The sequence below is a fragment of the Lichenostomus cassidix genome, chromosome 9, assembly GCF_008360975.1.
Source record: "Lichenostomus cassidix isolate B80296 chromosome 9, HeHo_3.0, whole genome shotgun sequence".
Lineage (NCBI taxonomy): Eukaryota > Metazoa > Chordata > Aves > Passeriformes > Meliphagidae > Lichenostomus > Lichenostomus cassidix.
Window position 1 is genome coordinate 24,257,580 of NC_139490.1, and position 19,240 is coordinate 24,276,819.

Here is a 19,240-nt window from a genome sequence, read left to right on the forward strand (position 1 = left end):
AGGAACTCACTGTCCCTGCTCTGCCCAGCAGTCCCACGACATCCTTTAGGGCTTTCTGCACTGGAGCACAAAGGGAAGCCACTGGCAAAGAGAGGTGAAGGGAAAAGGAGTGGGAATAAGCAGGTACTGGCTTCTTATTTCAATAGCAGCTATAGAGCAGTTCTGAAGAAAAATTAAGGAAAATTGCAGGAAAAATGTTTTTCCTTCCTAGTCCATTTCTCCTCACAAGACTCTTGGGAAGGCACTTATGAGTCCCAGCACCTCAGTGCTGTCCTCTGACTGCCCCTGGGTAAAAGATGAGGCCAGAGGGACCTGTGGAGCAGGGCCAGGAAGGGAGAGGTCTCTAAAAGGCCCCTATTTCCAGTGCTCAGCTGCTGGGCATCAGGTGTGCAGAACTCGGGTGGTTCTGATGCTGGACCTTTGCTGGCAGTCCAGATTTAGCCCTTATTGCTGCACAAGTCAGGTTTTGGTCCCATTGGCCAGAGGTGAGGAACTTCAAAATCCCAGGCTAAGACATTAGCTAGAAGGACTCCCTTGGCACACACGGGGAGGCAGAGATGGAGCACAAATTTGGGACTGTCTTTCCAGGCTCTGATCAGAAATTAATGAGAAAGTACACCAAAAATGACAGACAGGTAGACAGCAGGGTCAATGTATTTTATGAAAGAATGCACAGTGGTGCCCCAACTCCTCTGGATTGTGGAAGGCTTCCTGCATGTGCTGCCTTTTCACTCATGCACATTTCTGCAGTTACACAAACATTTTTATTTACTCTGCAACATGACAAAGCATATTTACAGTGTGCCTGTAAGTGTCATGTTACATAAAAATAGGAAAAAAAGGTGTATTTCCTTTAATATGCCACTCTAAATCAGAGTTTTAGCTTAACATCCTCTAAATGTACATCAAAAATCAAATGTATCCACCACAGTGCAGTGCATGACTACAAGCAAAGAAAAAGGTCTGTGCAGCTCTCATGTTATGTTTAAAAGGCATGAAAATGACATCAAATTAAGTAGTGCTACACAAAGTTAAATTGCTGCAAAGGAGTAAAAAATGAGTACAGTTTCTATTCTTATTTAATGTATTCTGTCTTATGCATTTTGAGGGATAAATTCTTACAGCTAAATCCCAGGTACTTCCAGGTTTCACACCTGTATCTTTTACTCTTTCCAGGGCTCTTTAAATATGCCATTATACATATTTTACTGAATCCTCTCTTCTATTCAAAATATAATCCAAGCTTGATTTTGTTGCCTGCATATCCATTTGAGACTACTGGAATCACTACAAGCATTAATGTAAATACAGCCTCTTCTGAATTTTTCATCAGCTTTCACCAATTCATCCACTTAATTTCTCATGTGGACTGTTTAAATACTCAACTAAATTTGCAGAAGTAGGATTGTCCCATAGTCTTGTTTTACATCATCAGTGATTTAAAGGGCTACTGCTGTAAGGGACTTTCTACAGGGAGAATAAGCTCCAAATAATTATGAAATAGATACTGGTGCACTACATCTTCAGATAGACAATTTTATGGCTTGCTAAGAATGTTTTTCTGTAGTCTATCCAAGCATATTTTAGGCAGTTAACTTCAACAATTTTAAGAAAACAAACCTCCTGCAGTAGATCCTCCACGGAATGGTTGAATCGATCCACGAATTCGTCGATCAGTTGGCTGTGGGCTATGTCAACTCTGTTCTGGATGGTGTATTCCTCACTGCACAGGATGCTGTAGGTTTTGCTGCAGGCTTCCAGAACATCTGACTCCACATGCTTTTCCACAACAAACTTAATCTGCTTCAGTAAGGCATCCAGATGCTGCAGAGCAGAAAAGAAGTTCAGCTTTCCCCTCACCAGGACAATGACGCTGAGCAAAGCCTCTGCCAGAACACCTAAGCAAGGCTGGGTTGCTCATCTGCCAACCAAAGGCACAGCACTGTGGGACTGAACAGTGGTCACACCTGAGAGCAGCCACACCTCCTGCCCAAGGCACGGTACCTTTTCCATCCTGCCCGTGCTGTAGATTTCCAGATCAAAGTACTGAGGGATCTGCAGGAGGTTTGCAACCTTCTCAGCATCAGCAGAATACTGGAACATCATGGAAACAAAACAAACAACAGGGAAGGAAAAATAAACTTCTGCACTCCAGAATGAGAACATCTACAGACAGCTGTAAATCAGTGAAATATTTATTTTGTTGAAAACTCTACCTTTGATAGCAGCATGGGAAGTGCAATAATGAAATGCTCAGTCAATTTATTTCTGTCGTCTATCTGTGTTTTTCTTTCTTTTGCTGTCAAGACCTGGAAGTGATCAAAAATAACTACAGTAAATGCAATTTCTGCATATAGCATCCATTAACTTTTCTAAATGTTGTATCACAAACAAAAATCCATGAAAGTGTATTTTTTATAAATCAAAAGAGGAGGGAATAAAAAACTCAAAGCACATTTGGGCTGAAGAGTGATTAAGTGGGAGGACTGTGTGTCCTAAGAAGCTGTGATTGAAAAGGAAAACACCATATCCCCCAACAAGACATCGTCTCCACACATCAACATCTTTTTAGGATTGAAATTCAAATATAACCCAAGTCAGTGGAAGTTTTGCTATTACTTTCAAGTGTATTGAGGTCTGGCTTTCACACATTAAACCAAGTGTTAATGTAAGACCTCAGGACAAACTGAAGTATAATTAAGAAAACCAAAACCAAACCACACTGTAACAGTGATTTTCATTAGCAGATTTGTGGCCTCATCTGTAAACTGGAGTGGAATTCTCAGTGAGAATATACTTCCAAGTTCACAAGGATGTACTGAAGCACTAATGCTGTCAGAGCAAAACCCTCTTGAAACAGTGACCAAAGAGACAATAATCAAACCAGCATGCTTCATCAAAGGTTAGATCTGGCTGCTTGGCTTCAGGAAAGGAAAGAATACTTTTGAAAACAAAGAATGATAATAAAATACTCAAGTTAGCTAATGATTCACATATAACCAATCTGCCAGACTGCACAGTAAGGGTTACAAGCTAAAACCAGAGGAGAAACTATCTCACAAGAAGAATTTAATTAGAAATCTGCTCCATTTCAACTCCGAGAATTTAATTAGAAATCTGCTCCGTTTCAACTCTGAGAATGAACTGGTGGGATCATGAGACAGGAGAAACCTCCAGTGACAAGGCAGGTATCCCTGCAGTTACCAGCCCACCACTCATGGTCTAACTGAGGAGAAGCAAAAGCCGTGTCACTCCTACATGGCTCCGCGAGGGAGGAGGAGCAGCTGGACACAAGGCATGTGCTGGGTGCCAGGCACTGTGTCAGCAGGAACCCAAAGCAGCCATGGCAGTGAGGGGGCATGGAGCTGTAACCAGGATAAGACACCACTTGCACAGAGCATGGCAGGGGAGCCCCAGAGCAGCCTGAGCCCCTGCATGCCCAGCAGGGCAGCACCAGCCAAGCGTAGAGCAGTGCAAATCCAGGTCAGAATCCCAGCCCTGACAGCCTAGCTGTGTTCTGAGGACCAAATACTGCTGTTCCCTAGCACTGGGAATTGATCCGGGTCCCCAGCATGATTTCCAGGCTCCCTTGATCATCCTTCAGATGGTGAAATTTGTTTTACTGATGTGTTTTCTTTAGCTTTGAACACAGACATTGGAAACTTAAGACTATGCAATTTGCTGAACTTCAGTGAATTGAGCTGTGGATCTTGTGAGAAAGAGAAAATACCTGGAAAGTTAACACTGACATTCTTTGGTGCTCCAAACAGAAAACACCAACAGAAAATTTTCTGTTAAATTTAAAGGTTGCTTTGCCTGCTAGAAAGGTTTGCAGCTTGAGACAAAAAAGTTGTGCTTACAGTAGTTTTGGTGATTAAAGATATGACATGCTTGAGTAAATTTATGTAAGTGCTTTCATGGATTCCCTTCTCAACCCTGAAATGTTTTAATAAATCAGGAATTCCAAAGAATGTGCTTTATAAATTCAGGTACAGAAAGCGTGTTTAAATTGATGGTTTCTTGGAACTTTTCCTGGAATGCCGTTTCTGGACATGAGACTAATCTGCTTTGGTACATAAAAATTAAGAAGTTAAGTAACTGCATTATTTTAGCAGAGAATTAATTTTAGAGAATGCCAAGGCTGTCTCCAGATTTCATATTTATTAAATCTGTGGCTTTCTTCAATAAACTAGTTATAATTATTTAGAACGGAAGTTAACAGAAGTACCATATGTTCACGTGGGTTTATTCCATTTTAGTCTATCCTAAATAAGAGGAGTACTACTAAAAATCAGGGGAATATGTTTCAGAAGCTGAACTGCTTTGGAACATGGATGCTGTATTTACAGAGAATACAGCTGAAAGCCTGTTATTACCCTGATGTGTGACTTATACTGAAATGTTTGCATGTCCAGCCTTAAGAATGGCCTTCCACTGGTGCTCAAACAGTCACTATAAAATAAATGAAAGAGGCAGTATGGCCAGAATGTCAAGTTCTGAAATTTTTAGGGCATTCACTGGAAGAGGCCAAAGAGGATGGATGCCTAAAACCACAGACATTCAGACTGGTCCCAGTCCCTCTCCTGCTCAAAGCAGAGCCAGCCCAGGTGTCACACTGGGATGATCAGGGTTTTGTCCAGTCAGGTCTCAAAAACTACCAAGCATCTGTTCCAGTGCTTAAACACCCTCATGATGGAGATCCTGTTGACTTTTCTGCAAATTTTATGTCCATATTAGCAGCACATTCGTTTTTATGGAAGACGGTCAGAGGTAATCTTACTCTGCTCCTATACTTTCCACTCTAATCTAGTTTTAACATTACGGGCTGGAGATGTGGGTATAAAGGTAAGGCAGGGCTATGATAAAAAGAGTATACAAAAATATAATAAAAAAAACCTTTATGCTGTAAATTTATATTGCTTAACTTGGCAACACAAACCCCAAAATCAAACAAAGAGAAAACAAAACACATCCAGAAACAGAATTTCTAATATTTTTCTTGGAAGTGTTCAGATGAAACATCAAACACAGACTATAAAACTCTGCTGTGCAGAAGCGTCCAAATGCGGTGTTACAGGCTGCCCTGGTGCCAGCCAGGCAGCTGCTGCAGCCCCACTCACCCTCTTGCCCGTGCCCCTGCCCACGGGGGGATGTGCCTCGGCAGCCTGTCTGATGGTGCACACCATGAGCTCGATCAGGGCGCTCTCCTGCCGGTCCGACATTGCTGCGGGGAGAACAGGGCATCACTGGGGACAAGGCAGCGAGATGGAGACACGTCTGGGACAGCGGGGGACACACAGCAACAGGGGACACACAGCACAGGAGACACCACCACAAGGTAGTGCAGCCACATTCATCGAGGCTTTCCTGCCTCCTCTTTGATTTGCCATTCATATGATCTCAAAATAGACATGGCAGAACTGAAAGAAGCCCAGAGGAATGCAGGCTGGAGAAAAGAATGAATGAAGGGGAATATAAGAAAGATCTACAAAATAAAGGGCATCACAGAGGACAGACAGCAATTCACTGTCAGTTCCGCATAAATTCTCTGCCCTTTGGCAAGTACCTCTGCTCACATGGGGAGGATCAAAGCCCACGAGGCTAAGCAGAAACAAGGAACCAAAGTGCCTAATTTCCTAAGGAAATTACCCTATAAATACCCCCACTGCAGCAGGTGTATACCAAAAGGTCAGCATTTGAAAGATGGACATGGTGAGCACACCTTGCTGGGAACATTGATTTTTCAACCACCCAAGCCCTGTGAAGGTCCCTGATGCAGGACAATCCTGAAGGATTATAAAGGATCTTGAATGGCACTCATTACCCTCAGGGGCCTTTTGCCTCCAGCCTCCCTGGTTATTTTGTGCTATCATTAGCAAAAGGAGATGTGAAACTAATGGTGAAAGAATCCCCCTTTCTTTTTTTTTCCTCTTGAGAATTCTTTATGTGTTCACATTGCCTGGAAAAGCCCCGTATTTAACTAGCATCACCTGAAGTGCTTGTTTATTCAAAACTGTATTAGCTATTTAATTTATTGGAATAGTTATTTAAACATTCAGACAAAATGAAGTCTTAGTCCTTAATATTAGGGAACCACAGTACAGCAGACCTGACAAAAAACCCCTCCAGAGTACAAGACGAAAAACAGACTACAAACTGCTACTTTTGAAGGAAAGTGCATTAAAAATGGATTAACCCAAAATGATCTTCAATATGCTTCCCAAACAAACCACAACATAAAAACATGTTTTACTGCGGGTGCCAGATGTATTAAAGGAATAATTAACAATACTGTACAATATCAAGGAAGCAGAGAGGTTAAACCAATACCTTCTTCTCCTTGGACTGGCTCCTCCAAAAGCAATTCTGTCATACATTCCCAGTCTTTCAGCAGTTCTTGAGAGCTCTCCCACAAGCTGTCCACCAAATAGGCTGCATGTTCATGCAACTAGAAAATCCAAAGCAATCATCAGTACAGCACTTGGTATAAGCACTAGTTCCTCAACTTTCACAATCATGTGGCCACAGAGAGTGTCCTGGGCATGTATGTTATGTTAGTTGGAAAGAAAATTCAGTTTGAAACGAACTCTGAAGATCTTCTCCCAGCTGAATGATACAAGTGCAATGGGGTTATGTTTTAACAGAAAATTGAATAAACCCAAGCTGAGCTTCTTCTCCACAAAGCTATTTGTTTGTGAAAAATCTTTGCCAGAGTTTTGACCCAGAAGTTGTAAACTTATCTTTCCTCACCTTCTCACTGCATTACACAAAGGAGAGATGGTGAGACATGAGAGTTGTAATGTATTTGTTTTGAACAAGTATTTGGTTTTCATATGTGCTGATAAGTGCTCAGAAAAAAGGAGCAGAAACCCTGGTGATTTCAGGGGGTATATTTAACACTAACTTTAACTGTAAAAAATGTTTTTATGTGAATTAACACAACTGATGTAAAGTGAGAAAAATATTCCATAGGCTTCCACTGTTTTCTACACTTATCTTTAACCACTACAAACAAGTACCAAGCACAACATGCGGTCTGTGCTTGCCAGACACAGGACTCATTCCTTAGCTGGAAGACATCTCCAAGTTCAGGGAAGGAGGTGTCAGTACATTTTCCTCCTCTGCTTCTGACAGCTTTGGGCAAAACGCCACAGAGTTACTGCTGCTGGGCAAGGCTCCCTCCCCTGAATGCACCCCAGGCTGCAGTGTTAACTCGTCCTACGCACATGGAAACTCTCAATTCTCTAACTCTGTACTAAAACTGGAGTCAGGATGGTCTACTTGGCTCATAACAACTCTTTCAAAAACAACAATAGCAAAAACAGGCCCTGAGAGAGAAGGGACCTCAGGGAGCAGCATGGGTGACATTTCGCTGATCTTGGCTTTGGGAGTGGACCAGAGTTTCTTTTCTCCTCAGAAGGACAGACAAGCTCAGTGCTGGGTAACTCCAATCACACACACCCACATCTAAGGTGTTTTCAACGTAAAACACAATGCTCTGTTAAAATCTAAGCTTTAAAGCAGCTGGAACTAAAAATCCATTCAGGTCGCAGACTGAAGGCTCACACAAGTAGTGACACTTCATCCAGACTTAACTTACAGGTTTACGAGGTGTTTCTGAAAAACAAGAACACTGTACTGAAATTTTGTCCTTCCTTCTCAGCAACTCTAAGTGTTTCTTTTCATTCTCACAGTCAAGTCTCTTGTTCAAGGCTTCATAACAGTTAAAATAACCAATTGTAATACCCTTCCTTTTGCTTTTTACCCAAAATATACTACCCTCCCTTCTCTAGAGAAACATTCGTCATTCCTTTCTTTCAGTCTATTTATTACCAAATCAAATGTATAATTTTGAACCTTCCCCCTCTATCTTTAGAACACCTGTACCTGACAGTATCTTCTCAAGTTTTCCTCCCTCCACTGCCATCTCCACCTGAATTACTGCAGTACATCTACCATACAGCTTCCCACAGATACTGTCTCAATAAACCATGGGCACAATCCCATCCCGGATGTGTTCATCAAACACTTCATGTCACCACATCCGTGCTTGCTGTCCTCATCCTCCAATGTTTCCATGATGCACCTGCATAAATCTCATCTCATCTCATCTCATCTCATCTCATCTCATCTCATCTCATCTCATCATCTCATCATCTCATCATCTCACAGCTGACTCTGCTCTGAGCATGGGGACCCGCAGGTCCCTTCCACTCTGAGTTCATCTATGATTCTAATCAGAATTGGAGATGTTATAAAATTTTTGTTCCTTCCTGGTTCAAATTATTTTACTCCACAAAGAGTAACTCCAGAGGTATTCTCCTTGCATGGTTATGTAAGAAAAGAACCATTCACATTTCTGTGCAGCAATGCACTGTGGCAGCCACCACAGCACCAGCAAAGCAGCATGAGTACACTGGGGACATGCATGAGTTAAATCAACCATGAAGATTTTCAGATCAATTTGCCTAATGGACAAGGAAATGGAGGGACAGGGAAAAGGGCTTACAGTATTTCTGAAAATATGAAAAAAAACACCTGAAAAGAAAGAAAATTTATTACTGTATGTTGATAAATCACTACTTAAGTTCCAGGTTTTATTAAACATTTAAAGGTTAAAAATTACTTCTTTACCTCACTTTCAAGAAAGAAGAGAACCAACATTCTAATAAGGTTTCCATTTGGGCTATTTCGCCCCCTCCTCTTTGCTAGAGCCTCTTCAGCTTGGGGATCATGTCTGCTGAACAGCCTGAAAATAAGCAGAAGGAGCTCATGGCTATCACAACGCATCTCATTTCCGCAATACTATGATGAGCATTCATTCTTGATACAGTAAATTTGTTCATAAGACAGTGCAAGAATCTCAAGCTATCTCTTTCTAGGGAAAGAGGGCGCAACCTCTGCCTGTCTGAAGAGATGAATTTATCTTCAGAGTCTTTGAGTTTACAAGGCTGGAATAATTTCACACAGGAAAAAGCTCTCCAAAACCTGCTTACATTGAACGTTTTGCACATTTTTAATTATTTGCATCACTTGTACAGTTTTGCATTTATAACTTACCCAGTCTTACAGTGGTGGCAGCACTTACTGCACCAAGAGCTAAGTGCTCCAAGAGCTAAGGTTGTGTTACGCTGGCTGGGACATAGTACTGACATCCATCGAAACAGCCAACCTCAAGTACCAGGAGCAGCATCAAGGATAAAACCAGCTCCTAGCCATTATTTGGGGTTTTACAGGTAAATGACACACTCTGCACTGAGTTCCCTGATGCATGGCCGATCCCAAACTCCTCTCAACACTCAAATTTTCCTGCTTGAAGAGACCTCAGATGTGCCAATATTACAGTTACACCAATGACAGTTTAATTTGAGAAGTTTGAAAGCTGTTCCTGGCTTTTACAGTGAAACCACAAAGCAAATTAACACAGGAAACACAGAAATCTGATTTCACTGCTGTAATTCACTGAAGAGAAGGACGAGTTACACACAAATGTTGTATTTTAGTTAAAATCATCACCTCGTCCCCCCTGCTTATCTCAACAGATAAGCAATGAGCACCTCTGCAGGTGCTAAGATACCTTACAACCTGCACCTCAGGGGTGAGCCATTGAGCCTCTGTACTTGGTGATCCTTTATATTCTGTGTACTATTTGGTTTCCTTTGCTTTCCTTGCACAGAGAGCAAGTCTAATGATTATCTTACACAGAGAAAGTGATAGTGAAATGTATTAAATTAGGTGAGATAACTCATACCTCAAGTGCCTCAAATAGATTCTAACTTATTTAACTGGAGATTTTCTTTGCAGAAACCAAGACAAAATTAGTTAAGAATGCGACCATCTTGTCTCCATGCTGTTCACTTTGAGGCACATTTACAGAACACAGCGTAGTATCTTGTTAGGGTAGTCAAAATGAAGTTTTGTCTCTATCCTAAGTGCACTGAGGTGCAGATATGTCCTTATTTACCCTTGAGGCATTTTCAAAATTATTTTGTCACATTTCCTTGATTAATAAAGGAATTTTAGTATATATTTTAAAAAATAACCTAACCCTTTCCTGTAATTAATAAAATGTCTTGTAGGTCATGAAAATCTACAAAAATATTCCTTGAAACAGATAATGCTTGATCACAAAGCTGGAATTCCAAAAATCCATCAACGAAAGCTTACAATTACAATGAGGACTTCTAAATCTGTAATAAACCATAGACACTGGCAAAGGAAAACAGATGCTTTTGTGTACTTTTTTCTACCTGTATCTTGGTATGAAAAATTAGATAACCTGGGTTCTGATATAAATACTATAGATATATCTATATCTATATCTATATCTAAGAACTCTAATGTCACAACCCATGAGGGAAAAAAATCAAATTCCTCCGGGAAGATTTTTAATGGCAAACAATAAAAAGGTTAACTTGTATTATGTGGCAATGTCCTGGTCACAGTTACTGATGTGGTGTGACACATCCATGGAAAAGCTGGCTCATGTCTTTTGGCACAGTGGGAACATGAGACATGTAACCGTAGCATAGTGTATTTTCAGGGGAAGGCAGTGAGTTTAGAAACAAATTTTGTAATTATTGCTACATAAAAACCTCTCAAGTTCACAATGTTGAAATAAACTGGCTTAAAACTCACTAGAAATTATGTCTACAGACTACAGGCCCAATCTTATCACACCAGGAATTCAACAAGTGATGCAGGACTTAAACCAACCTTTGAAGTTTATGCAGTGCTTGTATATTTAACCCTCGAGGAATCAAGAAAAGTTATCTGAATTGTAGAGCAAGAAAAATGTACATTCAGTTTCTTCAAGCCCTCAGGTCTTGACTTCAAACAAGAGAACAAAGTCTCTGGTTTAAATTAAATACCTGGTTTGCTAAATAGGGATATTTAACTCTATTGCTTCTTTGATTTTTGATGTTATATTCACAAATCTGGTCTTATTCCAGGGCAACTGATGACTTACTTTTTGTGGAGGAATTCCCCAGCTGCTACTGCCACAGGCCGGTGTGCAGAGTACACCAGGTGATAAACATTCTCACAGTCTTCATTGGACAGAGCCTCCTCGCTCCCACTGAAAGAGTCACAGTAACACCTGAGCTACAGCACAGCTTTCATTTCCATCCCCTCAACTCCCACTGCTCACAACTCAACCACAAGGTTGGTTCACTTCCTGCAAAATCCTAAATGGTTGGACATGGACTTCAAGGGTCTTTGGTTCAACTTCAAAATACAGGGGTATTCAAAGGGCCTGTAAGACTGTAAGTTTCTCTGATTTTCTTCTCCCAGTTGTATCAATATAAAGTAGTATTATGAAAATATCAGAATCACTGCTTACAAACACTTCCCTGCTTATCCCTTAGCCCATATTGCATTGCAATGCACATACTGCAAGATGCCAAACATTCATCAAACATCATTAAACTAAAACGCTGGAATCACAGAATCCTTTAGGCTGGGAAAGACCTCCATCCTCATCGAGTCCAACCATTAACCCAGCACCTCTGTGTTCACCACTAATCCATGTCCCAGAGTGCTACACCCACTTTTGAACACTTCCAGGGAAGGGGTGCCACCTTCCCAGCAGCCTGTCCCAGAATATTATAAAAATGATATAAAAATATCAGCACTGTCACAATCAGGATGTTACCTCCACCTCTGTTTAGTTGGCATCCATCAAAACCATTTGTGTATCAGGACTCTACATTTGGCTTCCTACCAGACATAATTTTAATTGGTCATTCCCCATCAGAATTGCTCCAGACACCTTTTTGGAGTTCCTACCTACCAGATCATTGCCCTGTGCTCTTCAAGGTGACCCAGACTCTTCTGGTGCTAAATGCATCTAGCTGTACTTTCAACATGCAACCAGAGAGAAAGCAGGAATGGACAAAAAAAGGTGCACTGGGTAATTTTTGACCTTAAATCCCATTGTGTTCCCAAACATTGCTAATAATGCAGGGAATAGGTGTGCTCTACATGTCATTTCTGATCATATTTGTTATATTTACTTTAAAAATGTAACAGTAGATGCAAGGTTTCATTTCTTCCTAATATTACAAGGCTAATCTCTTTAAAACAGAATGACCCATAAATAAAAAGCTGAAGTCAAGACTTCTTTACTAAGGAAAGGTTATTGCAATCTTTCACCCAAATTCTGCGTGTCCAAAAACATTCTTCAGAGCAGAGCCACTGGATATAAGTTATGAAGCAAAAATTCTATGCATCTGCTTGTAAACCAAATTTTCTGTAGTACAGTTTTTAATAAATATATCACAGAAGCCTAGCAGTGCCCCTCCAGGTGCACACTCATGAGGCTGCTGGGGACAGGCTGGTTCCACATGAGCACATGGGAAGATTTCTGAGGTGATCCTTACCTCAGGGGACCCATTGCATCCCTACATGGAGAATCCTGGAAGCAGGTGTCCCACCTGCTCTTTTCAGCTGTCAGGAAACCAATCAACTCTCCTAGCACTGGACCTTCACTCAGTTACTGCTGGAGTTATTCTAGCAAGCATAACCCACAGACACTTGGTTTGGGAGGACAGCAGTTCTGCCCTTGGCAAAAGGTAGAAATGCCCTTTGGCATTCTGCCACACAATGGATGCACTAATGGCTCCAAAATACCCACACATTTTTTATGCTTTGCCTCCTATATTTCCATGAAGTGAAATATTTTAGCTTCATGTCCATATTACTATGTGGTCAGTTCAACTTCACACTCAGTGTAAAGTAACACATTCACTTCAATACACAAGCAAAGTCATCAATCACTCCAATGTTACTGGCTTAGGCCATTTTCCAAGGGAATCCAGGGGTTTGGAGCAGCACTCACTGGAGGATGAGCGTGACTAATCGAATGGCTTCCACAGCGACATCGTACTCCTTGTCCAGGGTCATGGACACAATGCGGTCCTGCAAGGGAACTCCAGGTCAGGCACAGGGCAGAGACACAGCACAGCCAGCAGATGGAAAATTCTAGAGATTATGAAATAAATACCCTTGGGGGAAAGATGTTTTAACTGCACACTGCCAATGAGAGACCCTCAATACTACCCAACTTTTCAATGTAGCCCTTAGCTGTGTGCCATATGCACAGTGGAACAGTGGAAACAAGTGCTGCAGCAGTCCTTATCCCTGTGTGTTTGCCAGGAAGGGAGGGAGGAGACTTGACAGTTACACCACTGTTCTGGGCTGGGTTAATTTAACAGGTCTTTCCTGAAAAGTCATGTACTTGGGTTGGACATCAGCAGAAAAACTGTCCCACTTCATTCCCCTGAAACAAAATAATTTCAGAGCAAGGAATGCTGCATATATGGAAATACTGTGAAGAAAAATCACACCTAAATTCATGCATGGTTTGACTTTGTGTTTTGTGATACTCTTTCTAGTAGAGACAAGCACAGCATTTTCCTGTCAAATCTAATGATTTGGCAACTTCTAAGGACCCTGTAGTTATGAGAAGTCTTTTAAAGGTTTCTTTCTCCTTAGGTTCAGTTTCCTTACAGGCAAAAATGGCTGTGATTGGTGTATGCTGTCCTTCCCATGCAGGGAGAATTTCCATCCAGCCATAAAAATGCAATATGTCTCAGAGCTCTTTGCTTGACTGATCAAGTTACTGAAAAGAAATTGGGCCATCTGAAAACAAAACTTGATTTCTCTGGCTTAACATGCTTCAGAAGGGACTAGGTACTCTGTGACATTTTGGGGTATGAAAAAATAAAAATCAGGCACTGGAGAAGAAACAAGCGAAGTGTAAGGCAACATCAGTGAAAATCACCAGAACAAACCAGGACAAAATAAAGGTTTTCACCTCTTTTGCCTCCTATTCCAGGCATTTAAAGGCTGAAGGGGAATATCAAGCAACTGATGTTTATTTCAATACAGAAATTTGGGATCACTAGTTAAAGAATGCATCGTGGCTGTCTCAGGTGTTACCTCCCAACAAACCCAAGTCTGCAGAGACACCTTTTGTCACTGTGACTGAATGAGCCTCTATCAATCAATCAATCAATCACTGTTAAGTTCCTGGGGAATTTGACACATTTCCTGTAGATCTAAACAGTTTTGAAGACTGCAAGGAGTCCATGGAGAGACCCAATAAAATAACTTTCCAAATAGGACACTCAGTTACGAACAAGACAAAAGAATTGCTGTCAACTTTTCCTAGGGCCCTGACCAAGGAACAGCAACAACACCACCAAGAGAAAGAACAGCCAGAGATAGTGATCTGAAATGTCTCAGTGAAATTTCATGCATTGCCTCCAAGTGCATCTTACACCCGAGGATACCACAGGAACGGAACTAGCTGCACATGAAGGACTGAGCACACAGGTGCAAAACTCCTTCTGCATCTCTGAAAAAAGCCTGGAAGGGAGAGGATCCCCCCTCCTGCCTGCAGAACAGGAGGTACCCTCTGAATCTGGAGTCCTTTGGGACTCTGAAACCAACTGACACGAGAATGTTTTCTGATCCAAAAAGACCGCTGTCTCAATTTTTCCCAGAAATATCAGGTTTAAAATAACAGTGTGGATGTGTCATTTTCTGCCTTGGTGGCAGCACCTCTGTGTGGTGGCAGCTGCCAGCCAGGCCCCAAGAGCCTTCCTGGCAAGACCTGCACACCCAATGCCTCTGAAGGTGTAACTTCTGTGGCTGAGGAAGTTCCAACCCCCAGCTGCTCCATCTGCCTTCACAGAGATTCCCTGTACCATTGTACAGCAGCAGAACAGGGCACAGGCCTGTATTTTTAACTTGAAATAGTAATTTTCAGTGTCTCTGAAGATCAGTTTTCCATTCCGTATTAGGCTTGTGAACAAGGCAGACTGAAGAGCCAATCTCTCCTTCTGCTCCCAGGCTGTGGAGACAGCACAGGGTCAGGTATGAGAACTGACTGCAGAGGAGTTAATTCACAGCTTTTCCATATGAGGTCATGTAATGTCTGTATCAGACAGGACTTCTTGGACTTCTTGATGGAAAACAAGTCTTCTCTCTGATGGACAAATTTATGTTTTTATGGACTAAGCTTTTTTTCCAGCATATCACCTACTCTTAAGACACAAATGCTGGAAAGAATAGGCATTTTTTCTTTGAAAAAGGGACAGATCAGATCCTTGTCACAGCTCTCTGGAAGGTGGTGAAATATTAACACCCCAGCACAAGGCACTCTGGATCAAATTAATGTGTTCTTTAAACAGCTGAAAGACCTCTAGAGACATTTCTCTTGACAGTTTGAATGGATTGAACTGAACACCAGCTGAACTGTGCAGGTCAATTAAATTCTGATGAAGAAGTATAAATAAGCAGCCATGGAACTGAAAATGGCATTTAGGTCAATAATTTTTCAAAGAAGTGGTGGTAGAGTCTGTGATGGCAAGACATTTAGTTCATGTATCAGAGATTCAAAAAGCATTAATTTGGAACTTCGCTCCACCCTGGTGCCAAAGGCCACATCCCTGACAGCACAGCTGTAAATCCAAATGCAGGCATTTGGGCCATGCCAGCTCTTTGTTCTCTTGATGTGGCTGGAAACTGAAACTGATAAATCATTATGTTAAATAAATCTGTCCTCTAGCCTCACAGAGACTTTGAGCTCACTCTTCCTGTCATTTGTTTCATAAGGATACAGATTTCTGTAGTAAAACCAGCTTTAATGGGACACTAGAAAGATGAATTTCTAAGAGGGCTCCTTCCCTTCCCTCTGAACCTTTCTGACAGAAATGGAAATACCTCGTGCCATCCCAAGCCAAGAAGCAATGCACAGACGTAACCTCACTTCCATTAAGAGGATTGTCTGTACTGGGAAAAGCAGGCTGTATTTAGAGGTCTCATGCCCCTGTAGTTTTCTGGAGTACATTACTGAGTAACTGTTGCTCAAAGTGTCTCCAATTGTCCTGCAAAGTTTTGCTGGTGGATAGGACAGGTTCAGCCTCAAAGCAGTCCTTTCCCTTACAAATTATGGGAACCTGACAAGAAGCATTCTGCACATTTTCTAGTAAAGAGAAGTAGATATAAGGGCCCACAAGAGCTTTTGTGGTCTATTTAAAAGTAAATGGAATTACAGAAGTAGCAAATATAAACAAATCTAAGTCTGCACAAAGAGAGCAGGAAAAGAATTGCAGAGCAGCAGAGTTGGAGGGTCCATTTTTCTGGTTGTCCTGAGATGATAAAGTGAACCAGACTTACGAAGGCATTGGAGAAGCAGTATGAGGTGTGAACCTGTTTGCCAGGTTCTCTCCTTTGAGAGGAAATTTTGTCTGTACTGCAACAGTCCCATAAACAGGTTTTATAAAACTAGAAGAATACAGGCTCTTAAGTGGGGTCTCACAAAATGATCCAGTTTTATCTCCTACTTTAGTGAACTATACTTAGTTCATTCCTGACAGATATTTAGTTAATCTGCCCTTTAAAACTGTTATCTTAAATGAAGGAAATTGTTAATAAAGAGGCTGCTCTATTATATAATTATCATTTTGGACAAAAAGCCTTCCTTAATATCTAGGCTCTACTGCAGGTTAAGCATCTTTTTTCCACATCTCAAGTGAATGTGGTAAAAGGCTGATCATCATGTTTTTCTAAATTGTTGACATACAGGGAAAATATGACAAATTTTTTATATTTTGTGCTTTCTAGGTCAAACTGGAAGAGTTAATAATGGAATGGCAGACAAAACCAGCAAAGCGGCATAAAATCTACAGGGAGAAGTTTAAGTCTTGTGCACAGTATTTATAAATATTTAAATCTCCGCTTTTCTCAACAGAATTTTTCATCAGCATCATAATAATGATTTAAGTTAAAATAAATCAGTCAGCTCTGCTTCTTTTCTAAACAATTTTTTCATCAGCATTCTAATAAAGATTAGAATGAAATAAATGAGTTTTTCCTTGGGGATAGCCTTTACCACAGTTGTGTGTTCTGCAGAAGACAAAAGCCACAGGGAGAGGCAGCAGCTGATGTGGTGAACACTCTCCTCAGCAGGCAGCCAAACAGGAGCAGGGACAGTGTTCCCACACCCACCTCTGCAGACAGTTCATGTGTAAAATAAAGGAGTCAGACCACAAAGTCAATTAACAGCCACATTCTTATCCAGACATTAGGCAAAAAGTTTGTGCTAATGAAAACTCCATGAAATATTCCCCCAGCAATTCTGTCCTGCAGGGACAATCAGACTCAGGGGGTTTAGAAGCACAGTGTGAACTCCTGCTCTGCAGCAAGGCCAGTTCACTGTGTATGGGACAGTGAGGCACATCCAGGTGACTCTCCCTACACACACAGGCACATACTGAGCTAAAAAAAGCTGTGTAACAAACAAACTTTTGTTATAGGCTGATACTTTCAGATAGATTTTATATTGTACACATCCTTAAAATTCAGTCAACCTGAAATTAAATAAGTACAGGCAGATTGAATAATGACAATATATAAGCTATCAACACATACAGCCAAATAATAGTCTTGGTTAAGTCTGACAAATCTTCCCAAGATAAACCCTGTGAAATGGATTTGTTTTCATCTCAGCACTCAGTAACAGTTTTAGTAGTGCAGTTACATGTCTTGTCACAAACGAGTTCATTTTTAATAGACGCGACTCAAAGACCACAACAGGATGACGATACTTCTACTTTCTGTCCTCCTTCCAAAAACTGTATTTCCTCTTACCTTGAATCTATTAGTGAACAGCTCCAGTTTGGGAAACAACTCTCTGTTGGTATACAGACTCTGAAGAGCTTTCAAACACTTCAACCTCACTTCACCTTGCTAAATAAAACACACCAAGATTAGCTGACAGAATACTTTAACCAAAAGCACGTGAATATTAAAGAGCACAATACTGTAATTTGCTTAATGTACATTTAAAATTTAATGCAAATGAGTGACCAAGGCCAATTTACAATTCAGCTAAAAACCAAAACCCACATGCAGTCACCTACAATGTTAATTTTTCTCCCTATTTGCATATGGAAAGAATTGGATGTGCCATCACTTACATAGTGCTTCCCTTTCAAGTAACTCCACACAAAGATAAAGAATGTAGCAAGTAAATCCAAACTATAGATGCAGGATCTCCAGATTGTTGGTGCAGGCAGTGTGGCTGCTTATCTTCAGAGAAGAGCCCCCAGGCACCTCAGGACTGATAGCGCGTGTTCACACCCAGTGCACAAGGGCTCCAAATGACTGGGCATGGGCTCAGCAGCTCCATCAGCTCCGAGGGCAGGGTCACAGGGAATATACACTGCATTTGTTATCCCAAAATGTTCTACACTGCATCTCTCACAATAGGACAGCACAGGCTGCAAAACGATGCAAAAGGCTGGGGTGACCCTCCAGTGGGGAGCAGGCTGCTGCCACAGGAACAACACATCCGAGCCACAGCCTGAGGAGCCCTTGGGAAGAAGGGTGGCTTGTGTCCCCATGTCTGAGCTGTGCTGGTGGCAGCAGCTCATTCCCAACTGCTCTCCAACTGGGGATTGCTTTGGGCTGCTGCAGGCAGGAAATGTGGGTGTCATGGGTGCCTATGGACTAAGGTCTGGTCCTACAGGAACACTGCTGAGGAAGAAAGGGACTGGAGCCCCTGTGCTGCAGGTGGACAACTCCACTGCACTATCTTGGCAAACCATGGATTCTTGCTGAAAAATACTTGTGGATAACAAAAATGTTATAAACACAAATCTACTCAAATATAATCTGTAGAGTTCACTGCAGTGGGAATTTACTTTTATGAAAGTGAAAGGGCCTTAAACTGCTCAAGAACCAAAATGAACTATTGAACTTCATAAATAAAACTCCTTAGCCAAAGGGCTTCATTTCTGAATCTGTCTATTCCAGAATCCAGTCTGCATTTAAAAAGTCCTCACACTAAAAACTGAAAGAACATTCACAGACTGACATAAAACCAGAAGATATAAATCCTGCTTTTTAAGTTTCTTTCCTCCTTCACACCTATTTCAAAAATTGAAATAGAAGACAAAAGCAGCACAGAAGTTGGATTTTCAGAACTTTCACGAAGAACAGCTGTTCCTAAAAAATCACCTCACTATATATCCATGAGGAATCTCTGGGCACTCATGCTCTAATCTAGGGATCATTTTCACTACGACTGCAGAGTGAAAGTCAAGGAGATGTAAGCTGTTTTAAGAGATCTACCGTAAGATCTCTCAAGGTACAGAATAGAACTTTCTTGAAGAAAAATTCCATGGATGTGATCAACTGCTAAAAAAGCCCAGAGAAATGCTGCTTGCCA

At 41.3% G+C, this 19,240-nt stretch overlaps 1 protein-coding gene across 4 annotated transcripts in view; it reads right to left on the bottom strand.

Annotated features, from left to right (window-relative positions):
• STAG1 (STAG1 cohesin complex component) overlaps positions 1 to 19,240 on the bottom strand; it is a 168,337-nt gene that overhangs the window by 35,206 nt on the left and 113,891 nt on the right. For all 4 annotated transcript variants that reach the window (XM_085069985.1, XM_085069986.1, XM_085069982.1 and 1 more), the window contains 9 exons: positions 17,659 to 17,757; positions 12,839 to 12,918; positions 10,970 to 11,077; positions 8,635 to 8,749; positions 6,331 to 6,448; positions 5,121 to 5,224; positions 2,217 to 2,309; positions 2,005 to 2,094; positions 1,621 to 1,824 (listed from right to left, as the gene is read on the bottom strand). In XM_085069985.1, coding sequence (XP_084926111.1) covers positions 1,621 to 1,824; positions 2,005 to 2,094; positions 2,217 to 2,309; positions 5,121 to 5,224; positions 6,331 to 6,448; positions 8,635 to 8,749; positions 10,970 to 11,077; positions 12,839 to 12,918; positions 17,659 to 17,757 — 1,011 coding nt within the window. The remainder of the gene's footprint in view (positions 1 to 1,620; positions 1,825 to 2,004; positions 2,095 to 2,216; positions 2,310 to 5,120; positions 5,225 to 6,330; positions 6,449 to 8,634; positions 8,750 to 10,969; positions 11,078 to 12,838; positions 12,919 to 17,658; positions 17,758 to 19,240) is intronic.